Here is a 19,215-nt window from a genome sequence, read left to right as displayed (position 1 = left end):
ACCCTGGGCTCTGCCTGCACCCCACGTCCTACCCCAACCTTAGAGGAGGGCCCCCGGTGGAGTGGTCCCCCCAGCGAGCTTGCCATGGGGGTCAGCCCACAGGTGCTGAGCGCATGGCCACCGTAACGGGGGGCTGGCACCATCAGGACGGGGATGAGGACCATGGGGGATGGTTCTAGGCAGATGAGGGCTTTGTGGGAGTCGTAAGAATGAGGCAGGTTTTGAGGGTGAGTTAGGCCAGTACACAAGGACAGGAGACCCCAGGTCCTGAGATTTAGGGCATGAGGGGGCTGTGGTTCCAGCCCGTGGTGGCGCTGACAAGAGGTGGCCTCCCCCAGGTCTGGGCCCCGCTCCTTCTGACCCCCTGCAGAACTCAGGCACTGTTGTCATTAGGGTTCCCAGGTCCTGGCTTGTGCAGGGAGGAAGCTCGGGTTTCCTTCCTCTGCCACGGGCAGATGTCCCTCAGGTGTGTGCTCTCCCAGCTGTGCCCAGAGCTACCTGAGGACCCAGTCTGGTCCCTCACCCCATGCCATGTTCGAGGTTAGAACAGCTGACCCTCAGTCACCTGCCAGGTCCGGGCGTGGCGGGAGAGGTCCTGAAGCAGTCTGCCTCCCTGCCTCGCCCCCCCATCCCCCGCCCGAGGGGCTGTGAGTACTGTCCTGGGCAGGGGGCTCCTGGTGGCCTGTGGCTGGCCATGCTGCAGGGGTGGCTGGGACCCCAAGGAGGCAAGGGCTGGCTCTGGGGCAGCCGGCAACCGTGGGCACCCTCGGGGCACCTGGGGGAGGCAGGCTCGGGCCCCAGGGTGTTGTGTCCTTGGGGCCTGGGGTGTGAGTGATGAGCATGTGCAGGTGTGCGAGGAGCCCGAGGGCAGCTCTGAGCTCTCCCTGCAGCCAGGCGTGCCCGGGAGGCCCCCTACATCTCCCTGGCTCAGGACTTGGGACAGAGGCAGGAAGCCTTCAGGACCACGGGGCTGCCCCGGGGCCGAGCAGCCAGTATGGCCAGCTGTGGGATTGCCGCTGCGCCAGGACCGCGGGCCTCTGGTGGCCACCCCGCTCCACATGGCTGGCCTGCCCAGAGGGGTGTGGGCTCAGCCCTGGTCCTCCTCCCAGAGGATGTCTGGTGTGGGGTCAGGCCTGGGCGGCCTGAGCCGGGGGAATAGGGGTGTGTCCTCTGAGTACTGCTGCTGTGGGCCTGGTCAGAGGAGAAGGTGGGGCGTGGGGGCTGGCCCGGCCCTGTGCTGGCCACAGGGGACCCCCTTCTAGCTGGCATCTCCTCCCCTGTGCGGCAGGCGGCACCTTGACTCTCTGCTTTCCTGCGAGCCCAGTGCCACATAGCACCCCATTCCCCACCCCTGCCTCTCGTGGCCACCCTCACTAACACGCCTGCTGTTCGCCGCAGTCACTGTATCCAGCAGATCCTGGAGGCGGTTCTGCACTGCCATCAGATGGGGGTCGTCCACAGGGACCTCAAGGTGAGTCCCCAACCCTGCTCTGGGCCAGCTGGCCACTGGCAGCTGCACGTCCTGCAAGAAGGGGCCCCCCCCCGGAGCGCGAGGACGAGCACGTGTGGGGGCATAGGCAGGGGTGTGTGTATATGCGCATGTCCACTCGAGGTGTCTGGGTTGCAGGCGGGAACACAGACCCAGCAGGGGGGGGCACACAGGTGACTTGCACACAGGTGGGGCAGATGCCAGGGGAGCAGGGTTGGGGAGGGCGGCCCCGCTGGCCTCTGCCGGCGTCCAGCCTGTCCTGCGAGTCTGCTGCCCTAGGCTCACTCCAGGCAGAGCGGTTTGTTCCCCCGCAGTGCACTGCGTGGCCTCAGGGGGAGCAGCACCCCCTCCACCTTCCCTGCCTCTCATTTTCTCCAAAGTGGGCTTTCCTTTGTGCTGGGCTGTGGGGGAAGGGTCTGTCGTTCCTGCCAAGAATCCCCAGGTGGCACTTGAGACCTACCTTCCCAGGCTGAATGGGGTTACACCTCCCTTGGGCCCCTGATCTTTGCAGGGACTGTTTTGAGGATGGTGCTGGTCTTTGCAGGGGCTGCTCTAGGGATGGTGTCGCACCAGGAGCAGGCCCAGGGTCCCCTCCCGTGCCCTTTCCGTCTGTCTCTGCATGTCCCACATGGTCCTGTGTCTTTGCCTGCTTTGTGTGCCCGGGCGGTGGGCCTCATTGCCGGGCACCACGTTTGGTCTGAAGCTGCGTCCCGTGGCAGCGGGCCCCCCACCATGGCCATGGAGCACGTGAGGCATGAACATATGTGCGCCCCCGCACCCCGGCCCTGGCATGTCCTGGGCCACACCAGCCTGATGAAAAGAAGAAAAGGGCAGGACAGTGGACCTTCTGCCTCCTGCCGGGCGTGGGGGGCAGATGGCGTCTCCTCTGCCAGAGAGGACGCCTGTCCCCTGATGGGGACAGACCCCCAAGGCCATCCCGTGGTGGGTTTGTGCTCAGCCGAGTGCTGCGTGGGGAGAGCAGAGGGATTTGGCACCGTGTTGGGGGGTTGTGAGGGAACTGGAGGGAGCAGGGGTCCCCCACTCTTCTCTGGGGCTGAGCCCTCATCCATGGCAGTCCTACCGGCCACTTCAGACCCCTCGATGTGGGTGCGAGGGGAGGTGGGGGCCCCCCAGTCCCACTCACGTTGACCAAACAAAGACGTGTGGGGGCCTCTGGGCTGTGCTGGGCAGCAGGACCCCATGTCCACAGCACATCTCATACAGATGACGTGCTGGGGACATGGGGCCCGGCGAGCTGTGTGGAGCCCGGAGAAGTGCTGGTCTCTGCCACGGGGCTGGCATCCTTCATGGGTTCCAAGGGCCGTGGGCACATTCTGCCGCCTCAGGGTCCCCAGCACTGTTAACTGGGTCTTTCCTGGGGCACCACCACGGCTGTACTCTCAGTGGGCCTGCCTGCTGGGACGGTGGCCTGGGGAGGGGGCTGAGGGCCTCTGGCGGTCGGGGACGAGGGAGGCTGGAGGCCAGAGCTCTGAGGGCTCTGCACTGAGCGCTGAAGGCGGCCAGGCCAGGATGGGCAGCCCATGGACAGGGCACAGGGCAGAGAGCGCCCTGTGGTGCTCCTGTGGGACGGGGGATGAAGTCCCTTCAGCTTGCTCAAGAGCGCTGCTCCTGAGGCGGGGGCATGTAAGGGGCCTTTTCCCGCTGGGGGTGCTGGATGGCCCGAGGCTGAGGGATGGGGCGGTCAGATGCTCTGCGCTGCTTCCTTACTCTGGTCCTCTGGTGGGGGGGGGGCGCCATTCCTCAGGCAGCCCCCCACCGACTCTGAGCACCAGATGTGGGACACGGCAAGCGCACTGCCTGCCAGGCTAGTGAGGGGCTCTCGAGTCTGCCTGCCACTTTCTGAGTTTTCGGCCTGGGTGTGACAGCTCCCCTCTGCCCCCTTGGGTCACAAGGAATCTGCTGGGGCAGCTCCCACGGGCAGGGTGTCAGCCTGCAGACCACCATCCCATCTGCTGTGCCCCCTCCCCTCCGTGCCCTGTGGCGTGACCCTCACGCGTACTGGCGTGTCGTCTTCCCTGCAGCCTGAGAACCTGCTCCTGGCCAGCAAGTGCAAAGGGGCGGCCGTGAAGCTGGCGGACTTCGGCCTGGCCATTGAGGTGCAGGGGGACCAGCAGGCATGGTTCGGTGAGTGGGGACCCCTGGTCGCCTGGACCGAGGGCGGGGGTCTGCTGCCCTCTTGGCCTTCACACCGCCTCTGCCCTGTCCCCAGGGTTTGCCGGCACGCCAGGCTACCTGTCCCCAGAGGTCCTGCGCAAGGAGGCCTATGGCAAGCCAGTGGACATCTGGGCATGCGGTAAGCCCTCTGTGGAGGTGGGGTGGGGCCACGGGGCCGCGGTGGAGGGAGCCCTGCGCCCGTGCCAGGCTTGCCCCTGGGCTGACTCGGGGTTGCTGTCCGCCAGGAGTCCCCCTCCCCACCCAGACTAGAATTGCTCATGTGACCCTGGTGGGGCCCACCTGGCTGAAGCCCACCACCCCAGTGCCTGCCCTGCACCCAGAAGAGAGGTCTGGGCCAGAAGGAGTGCACAGAGTGGGGTGGGTGGGGGACCTCGTGCAGACCACTGTGGTGGGGTCGCTGCAGGAGCTGAGTCCTGGACGTGACCCTTGTGCTCTGAGGGCATGGGGGTGGGCTAGGGGTGGAGCCTACAAGGGGGATCAAGAGAGTGGGGGGCTGGGGGTGAGGTGGGGGTGTGGGGAGGAGGCCTGGGGGAGGGGTGCAGAGAGGGGGTGGAGGGGTGTTAGGGGGCAGGGAGTGGGGGGCTGGGGAGGAGACTTGAGGGAGGGGTGGAGGCAGGGCAGCGCATGAGGCCAGCGCTCTGCTCTGCGCAGGGGTGATACTGTACATCCTGCTGGTGGGCTACCCGCCCTTCTGGGACGAGGACCAGCACAAGCTGTACCAGCAGATCAAGGCGGGAGCCTACGACGTGAGTGCTTGACCCTTTCTGCCCCTTCTCAGCTCGGGGAGGCAGGCCCATGTGAGAGACCTCAGAGGACCCTGGATGCTGTCTGGGGAGGGGGCTTCACACTCCCTCGTTGTCGCTTCCGTTTCTAGTTTCCATCTCCTGAGTGGGACACAGTCACTCCTGAAGCCAAAAACCTCATCAACCAGATGCTGACCATCAACCCCGCCAAGCGCATCACAGCCCACGAGGCGCTGAAGCACCCGTGGGTCTGCGTAAGTCCCCGCACGCAGACCCTGGGGTCCTCCGCCCGCTGCTGGCACATCCCGGGTCTCCTGGCTGTGCGCCTCAGGGGTCTTGGACCCACTGCGGGCTGTCAAGGCCTCCGTCTCTGGTCCGGCCTGTGTGTGAGGGGACGGAGTGTCTAGGCAGACGGCCTGGGTAGGGGACACGGCCGTCGGGAGAGCCAGGAGGGTGGGGGGGGGTCCAGGTAGAAAGGGGCGGTGGGCTCAGGGCTGGGCAGCCGGTGGGGGGGGAGACAGCTGAGCTCTGGCTGCAGTGGGCGGCTGGTGGCTTTGGCACAAGGGCCGTGGCACAGCTCTGCTGTCCTGAGCCCTCTCCCTGAGGGACAAAGACCTCTCGGAGCCTTTAGCAGGGTGTGACGGCCCCTCTCCCCACAGCAACGCTCCACGGTGGCCTCCATGATGCACAGGCAGGAGACCGTGGAGTGCTTGAAAAAGTTCAACGCCCGAAGGAAGCTCAAGGTAAGACCTGGGCCTCAGTGCCCAGCCCGCCTATCCCACAGTCCGCGTGCTTGTCCACTAGGGGCTTGCCTGTGACTTGATGGCCCCAGGCCAGGAGTGGCCAGAGGGGTCCCGGCGGGCTGGGTGAGGGAAGGCACGGGGTCCTGGCGATCCTGGCACCCTCCCAGAGCAGACGGGTCAGGCAGATCCAGCCCTGCATGGCAGCGGCGCTTGGGGACCCCCCCGGGCTATGGAGGTGCAGGTGCCCCCGGTTGCTGCCCCGTGCCCCAGCAAGAGTGGGTGGGCAGCCTCAGACCCTGGCAGGCCTGGTGTGGACAGCAGCCTGAGCCGCTGGTGGCCAGGCGGGGCGGGGGAGGAGGAGGAGGCCAGCCGCAGCAGCCCCGGGGGTCCTGAAGGCCCCTGGAAGCTGTGCTCAGTGGGCAGCCTCTGTTTTCACTCAGGAAGCGGGGGCCGGTCCCTGAGCAGCTGGAGAGCCAGTAGACTCTTGGGGTGCCAGGCCGGGACCCAGATCCTGCGGGTGCCCCCGGGCTGAGGTCTGGGCTGCGGTAGCTTGGCCTCAGCTGCGTGTCTCTCCCCAGGGTGCGATCCTCACCACCATGCTGGCCACAAGAAATTTCTCAGGTGAGAACGGTCAGCTCGCGGAGGGGAAGGCTTCCCAGGGAGCCGCTGCCGGTAGCCCGCCCCTCTCACGCCCCCCTTCCCCCCGGCCCTTCTTCCCCACGGCGCAGCGGCCTTCTGCCTGCTCAGGACCTTGAGGCCTGGACTCTGGGCAGCACCCCAGGGTCTGCCCCCACCCCGACCCAGCCCGGCCTGGGAGGCCGCCCGGCACACGTCCCTGTCCCTGCGTGTTGGGTCTGTGTCCTCGCTGCCGTCTGGGCCGCAGCCCTGTGTGTCTGTCCAGGTGTTGGTCGCCACCTCCGTGGCCTTGTCCTGAGCCCTCTGAGCACTCGTTCTGTGTGTGGGAGGGGAGAGGAGGACCCGGGACTTCTCCACCGAGCTCTGGACTCGCTGGCGGCCACCCGCCTGGGGCGCTGTGGGTGGGCGGGGCTGGGGGCGTGTGGCTGCTATGGGGGCATCTGTCAGCGACCCCAAGGCCAGGGGCCCTGGCAGGCCCACTGGGCAGAGCGTCACCCGCGGGGCAGGTGGCCCCTTGGCTGTCCTGTGGTTGTGTGTCGCCCGCGTCACTGGGTGCGGGAGCGTCTGGGGTCCATTCCTGTTCGTCTGCATCTAGCTCCCCATCCTGTTCCTTTGGCTGTGGTACTGTGCTGCCGGGACGGGGGGGCATGTGTCACACCAACACTAACGGGTCCTGTCCTGTGCGCATGCCCACTGGGCGCGAGAAGCCCCCGCTGGGGTTTCTAAGGAGAAAGGAGGCAGACCCTTTCCAGCTGTCCGTCAGTCCCAGTCCTGTTCCCACTCTCCTGTGAACGGGACTCTGGAACCATCCGCCACCCAACTGTGGACTCTAATCTTCTTCTGCTTCCTTTGTCTCTCCCCTCCCTTCCCCTGCCCGCCCCGTCTGTGTCCGCCCCTCCCTCGTCTCTAACCCGGTGCTAACAGTGGGCAGACAGACCACCGCTCCGGCCACAATGTCCACCGCGGCCTCCGGCACCACCATGGGGCTGGTGGAACAAGGTAGATGCTCTTGCCCAGGGTCCCGCCTGTTGGCATGCAGCCCCTCGCTGCACGCAGCTGCCGGCCGGGCCTCCGGAGCTGCCCCCGAGGCCCCGGGAGCCCCCGCTCCCGCCGGGGACAGATCCCACACGGCAGCCCCCGCTGTCCCAGCAGCCTCAGACCCCATGCACTGAAGGAGGGTTCAGGCTAGGGGAGACCCGAGCCATGCCTCCTCCCAGATGCATTTCACTGGACCTTGGTCCTGGCCCCTGAGTCTGGGGGTCAGGAGACCCCTCTGGTCAGAGCCCTGTGCTCTGTGATCTCTCTCCCTGCTTGTCTGTCGTGACTCCCGTTCAGAGTGACATTGACCACCTGTAGGAAGCCTCAGGGCTGCTGCTGGGTCTGAACCCTGAATGGGGGCTCTGGGGAAGAAGGCTTGGGGGCAGAGGTCCTGCACCATGAGAGCTCTCTTGCCAGCCCCCCTCACTCCCTGCCTGGCCCGCCCCCGTGCACAAGCACCTGCACCATGCTGCTCCTGGCACTCGCTTGGAGCTGGAGGTCTGTGTGGGTCCGAGGTGCACATGTCTGCCCTGTGAGCTCCAGGACGGGGGCCTCAGCCCCCAGAGAATGTCCTGTTGGGTCTTTCTGTGAGGCCCCCGGCCTCCTTCCAAATGTATGAGCAGAGAGGCTGCTTCTCTGGACCCTGCTCCTCCCAGGGGCCTCAGGCCAGCTCCTGCCCATCCCCCTGTGAGCTGGCCAGAGCCCTGAGGGCTAGCAGACCCCAGGACCTGCCAGGAGCCCAGCCCGAGCCAAGGCCAGTGCAGGCATAGGGTGCACAGAGCCTGTTGCAGCCAAGGGCCGACCCCAGGGCTCCCTGGACGGAGCCGCGGGGTCCGGTTTTCTCCTGGTGCCTTGTGCTTTGGCCCCAGCCAGCTGTCCACCCCATTTCTTGCTTCAAGGTCCCGCAGGGGGTGCATTCCTTAGCTGCCCCCTCCTGGGGATACTCCGGGCAGGGCCACCCTCTGGGAGGATGGTCTGTGCCCTTCTGTGAGCCCAGCAGACATGTCCGGCAGGCAAGGCCCCCGGAGGGCCATCCGGAGCGCATGGCGGGGAGAAGGGCAGGGTGCCTGGGCACTCCTGGAGAAATGCGGCTGCCCAGTGCAGTGAGCGAGGCCGCCGGGCTGCCCTCCGGCGGGGCCCCTGCCTGCGCCTGCCCAGCTGCCGTGGACCGTGGATGCGCCGCGGATGCATGCGCCGCGTGCATGCCCAGCCCTGCGGGGCGCCTGGGGCTGCTCGGTCCCCGAGGCGGTCAGTGCATGCGGACGGAGCCCAGCATGGCTGTCTGGGGCCGCCGGCGAGGGGATGAGCCAGATGTTGGGCCTTGGACTGAGGTCAGCCCACCTCGGCCAGTGGCACTGGGCGGGGTTCTCCGTTTCAAGGCCACGGCTCCTCCATAGGGGACAGCCTCCCGGGTGATGCAGCGCCCTGGCCAGAGGAGCCTGTGGGGTCTGCGTGGAGACGGATGCCGCAGGTCGTCAGAGCGTCTCAGAGCGTCTCGGCCTTCCCCGAGAGGGGGCGGGCAAGCTGGGGTTGTAGGGCAGCCGTGGCCGGCCTGAGGTCTCTGCTTGTCCACCACGGGTCTGGGGTACCCGCTCAGTCCACCCCCCCCCAGGGCACCTGCTGCCAACTCGCGCATCTGACTTGAGAAAGCATGGAGGGAGTGCCCTGTGCTTTGTACTGCCAGTACAGACGGGGTCCACAGGGCCCTGGAGGCAAGGAATTTCCAGGAGCTGCTTTCAGGAGGGGTCTGTCCTGTGTCTTGTAGCCGCTGGTCCAAGGGAGTTCCTCAGCGGAGGTGTTTGGGGATCGGTTAAGGGGCTGGGTGTCCGCTGTGAGGCTTTCTGGAGCCCGGGCCCCACCGGAGCCGTCTGAGTCTGCTGGGGCGTTGTCGTCTCGGGTAGCAGGGTCTGGAGAGTCAGGGACAGAGGGGGACCCTCTTGAGATCCAGGCCTGCCCCAGGGTCTCCGTCCGCTTCTCACCAGGGCTCGGTTCGAGAGGAAGGCCAGGCAGGGCAGGCTGTGTCTCCTCGGTGCGCCGGGCCGGCTCGGACGCTCTGCATTATTGTGCGGGTTCTGTGGGGATGCATGGCTCTGGGATGCTGGGCTGGACGCCTCTTTCCTCCGGGCCCCTGGAGGACCCTGGCCCTGCTGGTCAGCCAGCAAGGATGGGGTCCCTGGGCTGTGCGACTTCAGCATGACTCCCATGTTGGGGGAGGTGGCCTACCTGTGCGCTGGACTTGGGGAAGGGAGCAGGGGACTGAGGTCAGCGGGGGTCAGGTGCAAAAGCTCCCATGTCCACAGGTTCGGGCTGTCCCGCCATGCTGGGTTATGGGAAGGTGGGTTGGAGCCGATCTCTTGGTGGTTTCCAGGGTCCCCACAAGGGGAAGTGGCCCTTTGGGAGATGGCAGTCTTGGTCCTGGGACGCTCACGGGTCTGGGCCTGCAGGCATTGGGGTGCGGTCCTGATCCAGCCTCGCCAGACCGGGAGGCTGTGCTGCAGGCGGGCAGGCCTGGTGGGCCAGAGAGGGGCCCTGTCACCCCTGCACTGACTGGGATCCTGCGACACTTCTCGTGGCGGGGAAGCCTGCAGGACCGGGGCATGGGCCAAGAGGCAGGTCTCTGGTGACATGCAGCCCCATGGTTCTTGGTGGGGAAGCCTTTGAGAGAGTGGACAGATTGTGGGGAGAGACCAACCCTGGGGTGGCAGTTGGACAGCCCCACAGGGCTCTCTGCTCGAGCACATCACCCATGTCCCTGCACAGAGCCTGGAGGGTGGCAAAGGGACCTTCACAGAGAGAAAGATGGGCCACAGTCCAGAGGATTGGGCCCCTGACGGTGGTCTCAAACCAAAGCAGCATTAAAGCCCCCTAGAGCAGAGGCCCCACCACCCCTGGGAAGTGTGGGGGGGTCTGGGTGCTGCCGCTGAGGCTGCCAGTGTGGGGACCCCTCATGGAGAACTGCGGCTCTCCCTGGGTCCCGGTGTGCACAGCAGCCCGGCGCCATGGCCTCCAGGGATGTTTCCCGCTGTCAAGAGTCCCCCCGCCCCCCGTGAACCACAGTGGGCTGCAGGGACAGCTGGCCAGCTGGAGGCTGGGGACCCACGGCAGGGTGGGGGGCTGCAGCAGCCCTGGGGGTCCACCCCCGGCCTCGGCCCCTGTTGCGGCGCTCTGCCCTGCACAGGTGGGGCAGCGCTGGGCCTGGTGTGCTGGTGGGGCGGGCGGGGTCCTGGGCCACACGCTTGCACTCCTGCCTGACCACGTGAATCTTGTTTTCTTTCTTTCCCTACTACTTCCTCCCTCCCTCCTCACCTTTCCTTCCCTGGAAGGTAAGCCAACTTCCCTTGGTTTGGCAGCTGTTCTACGAACGCTGTCCACTGCGGAGGGCCCAGATGCTGTGGGACTTGGAGGGGTGGCGGGCTGCCCTGACCTCTGTGTGGTCGTGTTGGGGCGACTCTGCTGGGTGTCCCACAGGTGGTGGGCAGCCGGAGATGTGGGGGGGCCCTCTGGAGCCTTCCCCACGGGTGGCACCTTGTTGAGCCCATCAGAGCCCCGGGGCCTCAGGGGTGGGCCGAGGGGCCTGTGTTGGGGCCGATGCTGCCCCGGTAAGGCCAGGAAATGACTCCAAGGTCAGGACTTCCAGGATTGGTTCCTGAAGAACGAGGCAGGCCCCGGGTGCTGAGCCAGGGGGCCTGTGGGCAGGGCACTGAGTCCTGTTTGCCAGGGAGGGGGTGGGAGGCTGATGGCAGGCAGCCACCCACACTTGGGATGAGCCCCTCCCTACGTGGGCGGGTGGCCAGCCACAGCCGGCCCCTGCCCGGGAACACAGGCAGGTGACAGGCAGATGGCCCAGCACCCCAGCCTGGTGCCCCATCCTATGTTCCTGTGCAGGGCGGGGGGAGCACCTGCCTCCTCCTTGCTGGAGCCTACACACTGCCCACAAGCTGCAGGGCCCGTGTGGGACACGAAACCATGGTGTCCTGCAGGATCATGGAGAATGGCTTGGGGAAGGGGCCTGTCCTGGGGTTGAGAGCTTTGAGCTGTCCTGGGTCTCCTGTGGGCCTTCTCCAGGATGGCCAGGCTCAGAACTGGGCAGACCTGCTTTAGCTTCCACCGAGGACAGATGCCACCCTGCCTTGGGACTTGGGGTCCCCTGGCTGCCCCCTAGCTCTTGGGGATCCCCAGAGCCCAGCTGGCCCTGAAGTCAGCTCATCCCGAGGGGGTGGGTAGTCGGGGGCTGCAGGTGCTTTGCTCATGTTGCCCGTTTCCTCCCCATGCAGCAGCCAAGAGCTTACTCAACAAGAAGGCTGACGCGGGGAAGGTGAGTGCCCTGGCCCTGGGGCCCACCTGTGGCCGTGCTCCCCACCCTCCCTGGCGGGCAGGCCCTGGGAAGGGGTGTGGCTCCTTCCCCCCTGACTTCTTCCTCTCTCCACAGCCCCAGACAAATAGCACCAAGAACAGCGCCGCTGCCACCAGCCCGAAGGGGACACTTCCTCCGGCTGCCCTGGTACTGCGCTCCTTGGCCCCCACAGCCCTACCACAGCCCGGCTGTGCAGTGGCCACCTGTCAGGCCTGGGGTGCGGTGGGGTGTAGCCCCAGCTACCTCCAGTGGACGGTGCCTGGCCCTCCAGCTCCCCCTTGCTCTCGGGTGTGGAATTAGGGCCGAGCCCCTTTTGGGGGGTTCTTGGGGCTGCGCAGGGGCCTGGCCTAGTGTCCCACCTGTGGGTCAGCTCTGAGAGGCATTCAGGAGCGCTGCCCTGTGCAACTCTGCCCTCAGCAGGCCCACCTGGAGCGTCTGTGCCTGGCCACCCTGCAGGGGCCTGGCTGGGTGGTGAGAAGCCTCCTGGCTGCTGCAGGGGTGCGCCACCCTGGAGCTGAGGCCTCTGGTGTCTCCCAGGAACCATGGGTGGGGCTGGTCTTAGCTGTGGAGCCCCCCAGTGATCTGGAGGGAGATGAGCCGCTGTGGCAGTTGGCTTGGTGATGACCCAGCAGCAGCCAGGGCAGCTTCCTGTGGGTGGCTGTACCCCGCAGGCTCCCAGCCGCCGGGAGACACAGCCCCGTGGCTGTGCTGGCCTGTGGCTGCCCAGCAGGGGTGGAGGAGGCTCGGGGGCTTCTGGCTGGGCAGGCGTGGGCAGACACTAGTTCAGAGGAGCCCGTTGGCTCTGGCTCTCTTGTCGGGAGGCCAGGGGATGGCTCCTGGCCAGGGCCCCCCCCCCCCGAGCTGGTGGCGTGGCTTGTGATGGTGCAAGGGTGCTATGAGCCCATGACGGCCTGTGTAGGGCTGGCCGCCCCGAGAGATCAGGGTTTGCCGGGGCCCAGGTTCCGAGATCGTGCGGAGCCCAGCCCTGCATGCCCACAGGAAGGCTGGGCTCGCCAAGTGGCCATCCAGCACGCGGGGGCAGCCTCAGCCCCGGAGGGGAGGGTCCCACACAGCCAGCCCCATCTCGGACCCCATCCATTCCATATGCCACCCTCACTCCCATGACATCTTCAAAACCATGCCGGCCATCCCAGGGCAGAGGGTCAGGCGGCAAGGCAAGTGGATAGGAGGACCTCGTTCCCTGCCCGGCGCCCCCACGCTCTGTGCTGCGCTCCGTGGGCGCACGTGCTTCTCTCTGGCCTTCCTGGCCGTGGGGCCTCCCCCAACTGCTCTGCCTCCTGCCATGCACGCTCGGCTGCCTCCTCCCTCCACCTGCCTTCTCCTCTCACTTCCCTCTTTCCTTCCTCTGTGCTTCCTTCTTCTGTAGGAGCCTCAAACCACCGTCATTCATAACCCCGTGGACGGGATCAAGGTACTACCGCACCCACTGGCCCCCTTGGGAGCCTGTGCCCAGGCAGAAGGCAGGCCCCCGGCCAGGGGCAGGTCTGGGGCACTGACCCGGGGCAGCCCTTGTGCTGAGAGTTGGGGGGGCAGGTGTATAGGGACCCTTCTTGAGGCAGGACAGAGTCCCACAGGTCCACGGCTGCCCCCTCGGAATGAGGCCCCAGGTGCTGCCATCTTAGGCGTGGCTGTACCGAGTCACTGTTAACAGTGGGGGCCCAGAGCAGGGTCCGCTTCTCAGGACCTCCGTGCTGTCCATCCAGCCCTATCTGCAGGCCGGCGCAGCAGAGCCGGGAGCCAGGCATGCAGGGCTGCCTTGGGGTGCCAGGAGAGGAGAGCCGGCGTGGGCCGGGAGGAAGGAGCAGCACAGATGCCCCTGGCCGCCCCCATCACTCACCTCTGCCCCCAGTGCTTCCAGCCGGGCCAGCCTGCCTCTGCCGCTGCTCCGCGCCCGGCATCTCCCGCTGCATGGGCGCCTACACCTGGGGCCAGAGAAGGGGCTGGCTCTTAGGGTGGCGGGAGGGACGGAGGGCTGCCAAGCTGTGTTTCTAGGATCGGCACCTGCCCCAGCCTGCAGTCGGACTCACCCCGAGTTCCCCAAAGGGCCCCTCATATCCTGGCTACGGGCCAGGACCAGGGGCCAGTGGCTCTCAGCACAGATGCAACGTACCAGAAGGGGCCTGGGTGTCCTCCTGCCTTGTGGCTCGGGGCAGCTATTCCTTGGGCCCCACGTCTGGGGTGAGGCTCCTGTTTGTCTTGCAAGGGGCCTCTAGACAACCTTGGGGGATTGTGGTACGAGCCCCGATCCTACAAGCTGCAGGCCACCCCCATCGCTGGGCAGGGCCTAGCACAGGGCGTTCACTCGGGTATAGGAGGAGCCCTGGAGGACCTCAGGAGCAGGCGGACCTCCTGGGAAGTCCTTGACAGGTGACAGGCCGCTGGTTTTAGAGTGGGGTCGGAGGTGCTGGGGCTGCCAGTCTACCCTCACAGGCCCTCACAGCGGGGAAACTGGGCTTGGCTGGACAGTCCAGGCCTGAGGGGCAGGCGGCCCCTGCTGGGGCAGGAGCTGTGGATATGGCCAGTCTCTTGAGGCCCTCCTGGAGCCTTCCCGCCCTGTCTGCCACAGTGCACAGGCTGGGGGAGCTTTCCCGTTCCGCTGGGAGTGCCAGACAGCCTGTTTTCCTCTCTTACGGAAGAGTCCTAGGGAGTCTCTCCTCCAAGTGTGTCTGGTCAGAAGGCGCATCTGGGCCCCTGGCCATTGCGGACGTGAGCAGCTGAGGCCTGGGGCTGGGTGACCGCATGTGGGGTTCCGGGATGGGCACCTCCAGGCCCCACAGAGGCGGGCTGGGACAGAGACCTCATCCTGACCCGTTGTCTCCATGTGTCCCCCAGGAGTCATCGGACAGCACTCACACCACTATAGAGGATGAGGACACGAAAGGTACATCTGGAAGATGGCACGGTGGGGCGTCTGGGATGCGGGCAAGGGGTGTCCACGGGGTGCTGGCTCTGCTTGGCCACAGCCCCTAGGGCCTGCCTAGTGCATGCGGGCCAAGAGACCGGTGCCCTGGTCAGTGGGGCGGCTCCCAGCCTGCAGGGGAACAAGTTCATGGTTGAATTTGCTTTGATTTTTTTCTCTTGAACTTCCTGAAGTTGGTGACCCTGCTTGGCTGGCAGCCACTAAGGAAACAGCCAGCAAGGGGCTTTGCCTGGGTTCTGGGTGTTTCCACGGCCCCTGAGGGTGGGTGGGCTGCACCCGTGTAGTAGGGCCCCTCTGCTCCCAGCTCTGTCCACCTCCCCTGGGAGGGCAGGTGGCATGTGGGCCCGCCGGAGCCTTTGGGCCACATGGTCACAGTTCGGCCTTGAAGGCCCGCAGCGCTGCCCCAGGGCCCGATGGCCAGCCATTCTGCAAGTTTGGGGGACACAGTGGCACCCCAAAACAGAGGTGAGCACAGGCCCCTGGATGAAGGGAGAATGGATGTTCACGTGGTTTCCGTGAACAGACGGATACAGGCCCTTGTCGTCAGCACGGAGGCCCCCCCGAGGCCCTGTCTTTGCAGTTCTGCCCTGATCCCGGCCCTGTGGGAGGCTGCAGGAGCATTGGCCAGCCTGCTCCGGCCCAGACCCCAGTGCACCATCGGGCTGGGAGAGCAGCCTCGGGCAGCAGGGCCGGCCCTAAAGGGCCCAGGCCTGCCCCTCCTGCCGTCTCCAGTCCTCCGTGTCCCGCTCCTGGACCCGACTGTGAGCTGTGTCTCAGGTCCTCCAGCCCCACCCCACCCATCCTCGTGCTGTCCCCGTCTCTCCCGCATGCGCCCTCCTGTCTCCCGTTAGTGTCTCACCTGTCTGCCCCAACCCCCAGGGCCCCTGACACCCTGAGCTGTGTGAGGAGGGGCTCCTGGAGCTCTGAAGCCAACCCCCTACCTCACGCCCACCTCCCGCCAGCCCCCTGCGCTCTCCGCGTAAGTCAGTGGGTAGGGGGGGGGCCCCGCTGTGGGCGGGGTCTGCCTGGAGGACCCTGCAGCAGCCTGTCTCTGTAGGGCTGCCTCGGCCCTTCTGCTCCCAACCCTCCATGGTGGCCTCCTTTCCTCCCCCCACCACCGGCCTGAGCCCCCCCCCCACTCCAGACACTGGCCAGGGGCTGCTTGGGTGGGAGCGAGTATGGCACTGCTTCCCTGGGCCGCTCACGCTCGGCCTCCTGTCCACCCCAGCGCCCAGGGTCCCTGACAATGGGGAGGGGCTTGGGAGCCCTGGACGCTGAGGGCCCCCTGCCCGCTCTGTGTAAGTAGTGCCCCTGGGCCCGCTGCCCTGCTGCCGAGTGGCTCCTGCGCCCGCTGTGCGTGGCCTCAGCTGCCCCCACCGCCGGGCTGCCCGAGGCTCAGGGCCTGGGCCGGGCTGACCGCCTGGCACTCCCCACGCAGGGCGCTCCCAGCCGCCGCCCTCCCCTCCTCCTCCCTCCGCCAGCTCTGCAGGCCGCCCCAGGCCTCTCCCCAACGCTGTGTCCCAGGCCTGGGCATGGGCAGGGCCCTCCGGGCGGTCTACGGTGCGTCTTGCCTCCCTCACGCCGCCTGCCTGACCTTCCCGGTTGCAGCACCCCATGGGGCCGTACGGAGGCGTAGCCTCTCCCGACCATGGCTGGGGGCGAGAGGAGGGAGGCCTGGCCTTGCTGCCCAGCTGGGTCCTCCCTGGGCTCTGCACACGCCGGGCTGCCTCTGTCCATGGCGGGGGGGGGGGTTACCCTCTGCCACAGCAGCTGAACGGCCGCGGAACAGCGTGCTGCCCGCACGTTCCTGAAGCCCCTCCTCTGTGCCCCCGCCCCCCCGTCCCCCTTCATCCCCCACATTCCCCATCCCCCGCCCGTCCACATCCCCTCTGTGCCTCCTTGTGTCCCCGTGCCCCTCTGTCCCACCCGTCCGCCCCCTCCCCCTTCATCCCCCACATCCCACTTCCCCCGTCCTTCCCCCAACACGTCCACCTGCATCCCCCTATGCCCCTGTACTTCTCCTGGTGCCCTCCCCCACACCCCCGTGTCCCTCATGTCCCTTTCTGGGCCCCACATTCCTCCTCGTGTCCTCGCATCCACCTTCATCCCCCCACACTCCCTCCGTCCCCGGTGTCCCCCCAGCATCTCCCTCTGCCCTCCCTGTGCCCATGTCCTCCTCTGCCCCTTCGTCCCTCTGGCTTAGCTCGTAGGCCCGTAGCTTCTCTGTCTCCCGTGCTGCCCCCCAAGCCTCCCGTTCCTGTCTGGTCCGCTCCGCCCCAGCCCCCAGGCTCTCTGCCATCCTGAACACGGTGAGGAGGGGCTCAGCTCTGGAAGCCCAGGGCCCCGCCACCCTGCCTATCTCCAGGTCTCCCAGGCCCCCCACCCGCCCTGTGTAAGTAGCACCTTGAGGGGCCCCCTGGCTGCTCCTTGGGGGCTCACAGGTGTGGAGACCCCCGGCTGTGGTGTGCTGCCCCCTCACTCTGGGAAGGGGCCGGCTTGGGGGGCAGCGGGCGGAAAGGGGAGCACAGGGAATTCGACACGAAGGTGTCATTTGGCTTCAGAACAGGAGCTTGTGGCTAAGGAGGGGCGCGTGAACGCCTGTAGGGAGGAATCAGAAGCGGTCGGGCCGGAGGAAGGCCTTGCGCCTGTGATCTGTGGCCGGTGTGACGCAGTGTTGGCTGCAGGGGCCCAGGGCGAGGGCTTGGGGGGGGCAAGGGGCCGGTGCTGGGCTGCGGCCCCTCCCCAGGCAGGGAGGGAGGAGCCGGTCGCGCCAGCCGGTCTGCCGACTGCCGCCAGGATCGCTTACAGGGATGGGTGACACCCCAGGGCTGCAGCACCCCCCCCAGCGTCTCCCCCCACCTGCCAGGAGACACCAGGCAGGGAGGCCTGCGCGGTTGGATGAGAGGCTGCGGGCCAGGGGCTGGGCATGGCTGGGGAGTGGCTGGGTGAGTGCGGGGCCTGAAGGCCTGGGCAGGGACCAGGGGGAGCGAAGCTCGCCAACAGTGGGGGGCATAGGGGCTGCGGGGAAGCTGCGCCCACCCCAATGGCCAGGAGGACACGGGGCAGCCTCCAGATAGCAATGGGCCCCCGCAGAAGTGCTCTATACTCTGCCAGAGGGGCGAGGCCAGGTGCAGGTGTCTTGGCTGCCTTGGCCCGGGGACGGAGGCTGGTCACAGGGCTGGGGCGGGGGGGGGGGGGGTCTTGTGGTGAGGGAGAGGGTGCAAACGGAGCCTGGGGAGGGGTTGGCAGCATCCGTGTGCCCGTCTCCCTGGCCCCTCTTGGCCCTGGTTTCACAGATGAGGAAACTGGAGGCTGGGATGTGGAGAGATGCCCCTGGGGGGTTGCCCACCCGGGACTGTGAGCTGCCCTCAGTCTGCATCGCGGGCCGGGTTGGGGGCTCTGAGGACAGGGCATACCGTGAGCACTGCATCCTGGGCTGACCTTGGGGGTCTGCCCTGAACTAAGCTCTACGTAGAGGTGAGGACCACAAGAAGGGGCCTTGAGCAGGACTGAAGGGAGCGGTGCTGGGGGGCCAGGAGCGGCAGGCGAGTGGGGAGCCCTAGGGAGCTGAGGCCCCCGGGGAATGGCGTCCTTGGTCTGGCATGTGCCCCCGCCCAAGTCCCCAGCACTGCAGCCCCTTTGAGAGCAGGGGGTCTGCCGGGAGGGATGGGAGAGGGGACTTGGCTCTCTAGATCCGCGGTCATGGGTGTCAGAGCCCGGGCAACCCCCGTCTCCACCTCTGGGGCCAGGGTTATATGCCTGCCAGCTGTCGTCATGTGTAAATGGGGTTGGTGCCCACGGGCCCAGGCGGTGTTCCCCATAATCAGGGATTACACCCAATCTGCTGCTGCCTGCCTGCGGGGGTTGTGGGCTCCTGGTGCCCCTGCTGCCAAGCAACACGGATTAGGGCCAGCCTGGGGCCGCTGGGGTCTTGCCAGACCCTTTCCCAGCCTGTTAGCTTGTCCCAAGAGAGGGAATGTAGGGGCTCCGGTCCACCGCTGGGACCCCTCCCACACCAGACCCTTGCCCACACGCCTCTGCTCAGTCTGCAGAGCTGCCTGGGCCTGGGGTGGAGGGGGGAGCTGATGGCAGGTCACAGGCGGCGGCTTCACCTCCCGGGGAGCCCCTATTCCCTCTGGAAGAGGAAGGGCTGCCCTGCAGGGCAGGGGTCGGTCCAGGCAGCAGCCCTGCTGCCGATCTCCCCCTGCTTGTCTGCAGATCAGCGACACCAGGTCCCAAACCCCGGACTCGGCGATATGTGCTGTGACCCCAATGCCTCCTTTTGACTTTCTACTCTCATTTTGTCTTACAATTGGCTTAGAAACACGCCACACGACTTCACTAAGGGCAAGATTGGGGACTTACCACAGTACGGGATGCACGGGACATGAGACAGAGGACATGTCATTCCATTCTAGTCACAGGGCTGTTGGCTGAGGGCTCCCATGGGGTGCTGATATGGAAAAGGGGGCCCAACGGATGTTGGGTGTTGGACACACAGGCACTGCCCTCCCCTACATGGGCAGGAGGGGCCTGGCTTGGGGTCCCCTGGGAAAAGCTGGACTGCAGTGGGGACAGGGACCTGGGAGAGTGGGTGAGCATCCCCAAAGCAGAAATGCTCAGGCAGAGGGTAGAGGGGTGGGCAGGCTGCCGGGAGGTCATACACTGGGGATGCAGAGGGACCCGAAATGTCCGATGACATCCTGCTTCAGGTCCCAAGCCCGAGAATAGAGTGTGGTGGGTGCAGGGACAGAGCTCTGCCGATGGATATGGGCGGACGTGGGTTCCCCGGAGCTGGGGACCAGCTTCCAGGGCCGACCAGACAGTGGGGCCTGGGCTTGCGTGAGACAGCCCGGAGCCCAGACCCTGGCACGGTCCAGACATAGAGTTGGGTGAGAAATGGAAAGGGGGCCTTTGCACAAACACAGCTGGGTCCAGAGGGAGGGGTTTCCGAGACTGAAGAAACTCTCAGGTCCATGCCCACGGGAATCTCCACGTGCAAATGGGCATCTGCCCTCCCCTGTGACACCAGCGCACACGTGCACCTGAGTCCTCGGGTGTCACGGAGCTTCTGC

The 19,215-nt window shown here is 66.6% G+C and overlaps 1 protein-coding gene across 10 annotated transcripts in view; it reads left to right on the top strand.

The window, feature by feature from the left end:
- CAMK2B (calcium/calmodulin dependent protein kinase II beta) overlaps nucleotides 1-19,215 on the top strand; it is a 77,321-nt gene that overhangs the window by 55,561 nt on the left and 2,545 nt on the right. Inside the window, exons 6-19 of one of the 10 annotated variants that reach the window (XR_004276947.1) lie at nucleotides 1,399-1,471; nucleotides 3,532-3,634; nucleotides 3,720-3,803; nucleotides 4,337-4,431; nucleotides 4,560-4,682; nucleotides 5,088-5,171; nucleotides 5,750-5,792; nucleotides 6,732-6,806; nucleotides 11,120-11,160; nucleotides 11,275-11,346; nucleotides 12,587-12,631; nucleotides 14,053-14,101; nucleotides 15,020-15,119; nucleotides 15,369-16,042. Coding sequence is in view for 8 of the 10 variants with exons in the window: in XM_032305412.1 (XP_032161303.1) it covers nucleotides 1,399-1,471; nucleotides 3,532-3,634; nucleotides 3,720-3,803; nucleotides 4,337-4,431; nucleotides 4,560-4,682; nucleotides 5,088-5,171; nucleotides 5,750-5,792; nucleotides 6,732-6,806; nucleotides 11,120-11,160; nucleotides 11,275-11,346; nucleotides 12,587-12,631; nucleotides 14,053-14,101; nucleotides 15,020-15,036 (904 nt within the window). In the remaining 2 variants the exon portion in view is untranslated. Of the gene's footprint in view, nucleotides 1-1,398; nucleotides 1,472-3,531; nucleotides 3,635-3,719; nucleotides 3,804-4,336; nucleotides 4,432-4,559; nucleotides 4,683-5,087; nucleotides 5,172-5,749; nucleotides 5,793-6,731; nucleotides 6,807-11,119; nucleotides 11,161-11,274; nucleotides 11,347-12,586; nucleotides 12,632-14,052; nucleotides 14,102-15,019; nucleotides 16,045-19,215 lie in introns of those variants that run through there. The other 9 variants (XM_032305412.1, XR_004276948.1, XM_032305411.1 and 6 more) reach the window with 9 other exon arrangements.

Source organism: Mustela erminea, chromosome 11, assembly GCF_009829155.1.
Source record: "Mustela erminea isolate mMusErm1 chromosome 11, mMusErm1.Pri, whole genome shotgun sequence".
Lineage (NCBI taxonomy): Eukaryota > Metazoa > Chordata > Mammalia > Carnivora > Mustelidae > Mustela > Mustela erminea.
This window is presented reverse-complemented; position numbering and strand designations above follow the sequence as displayed.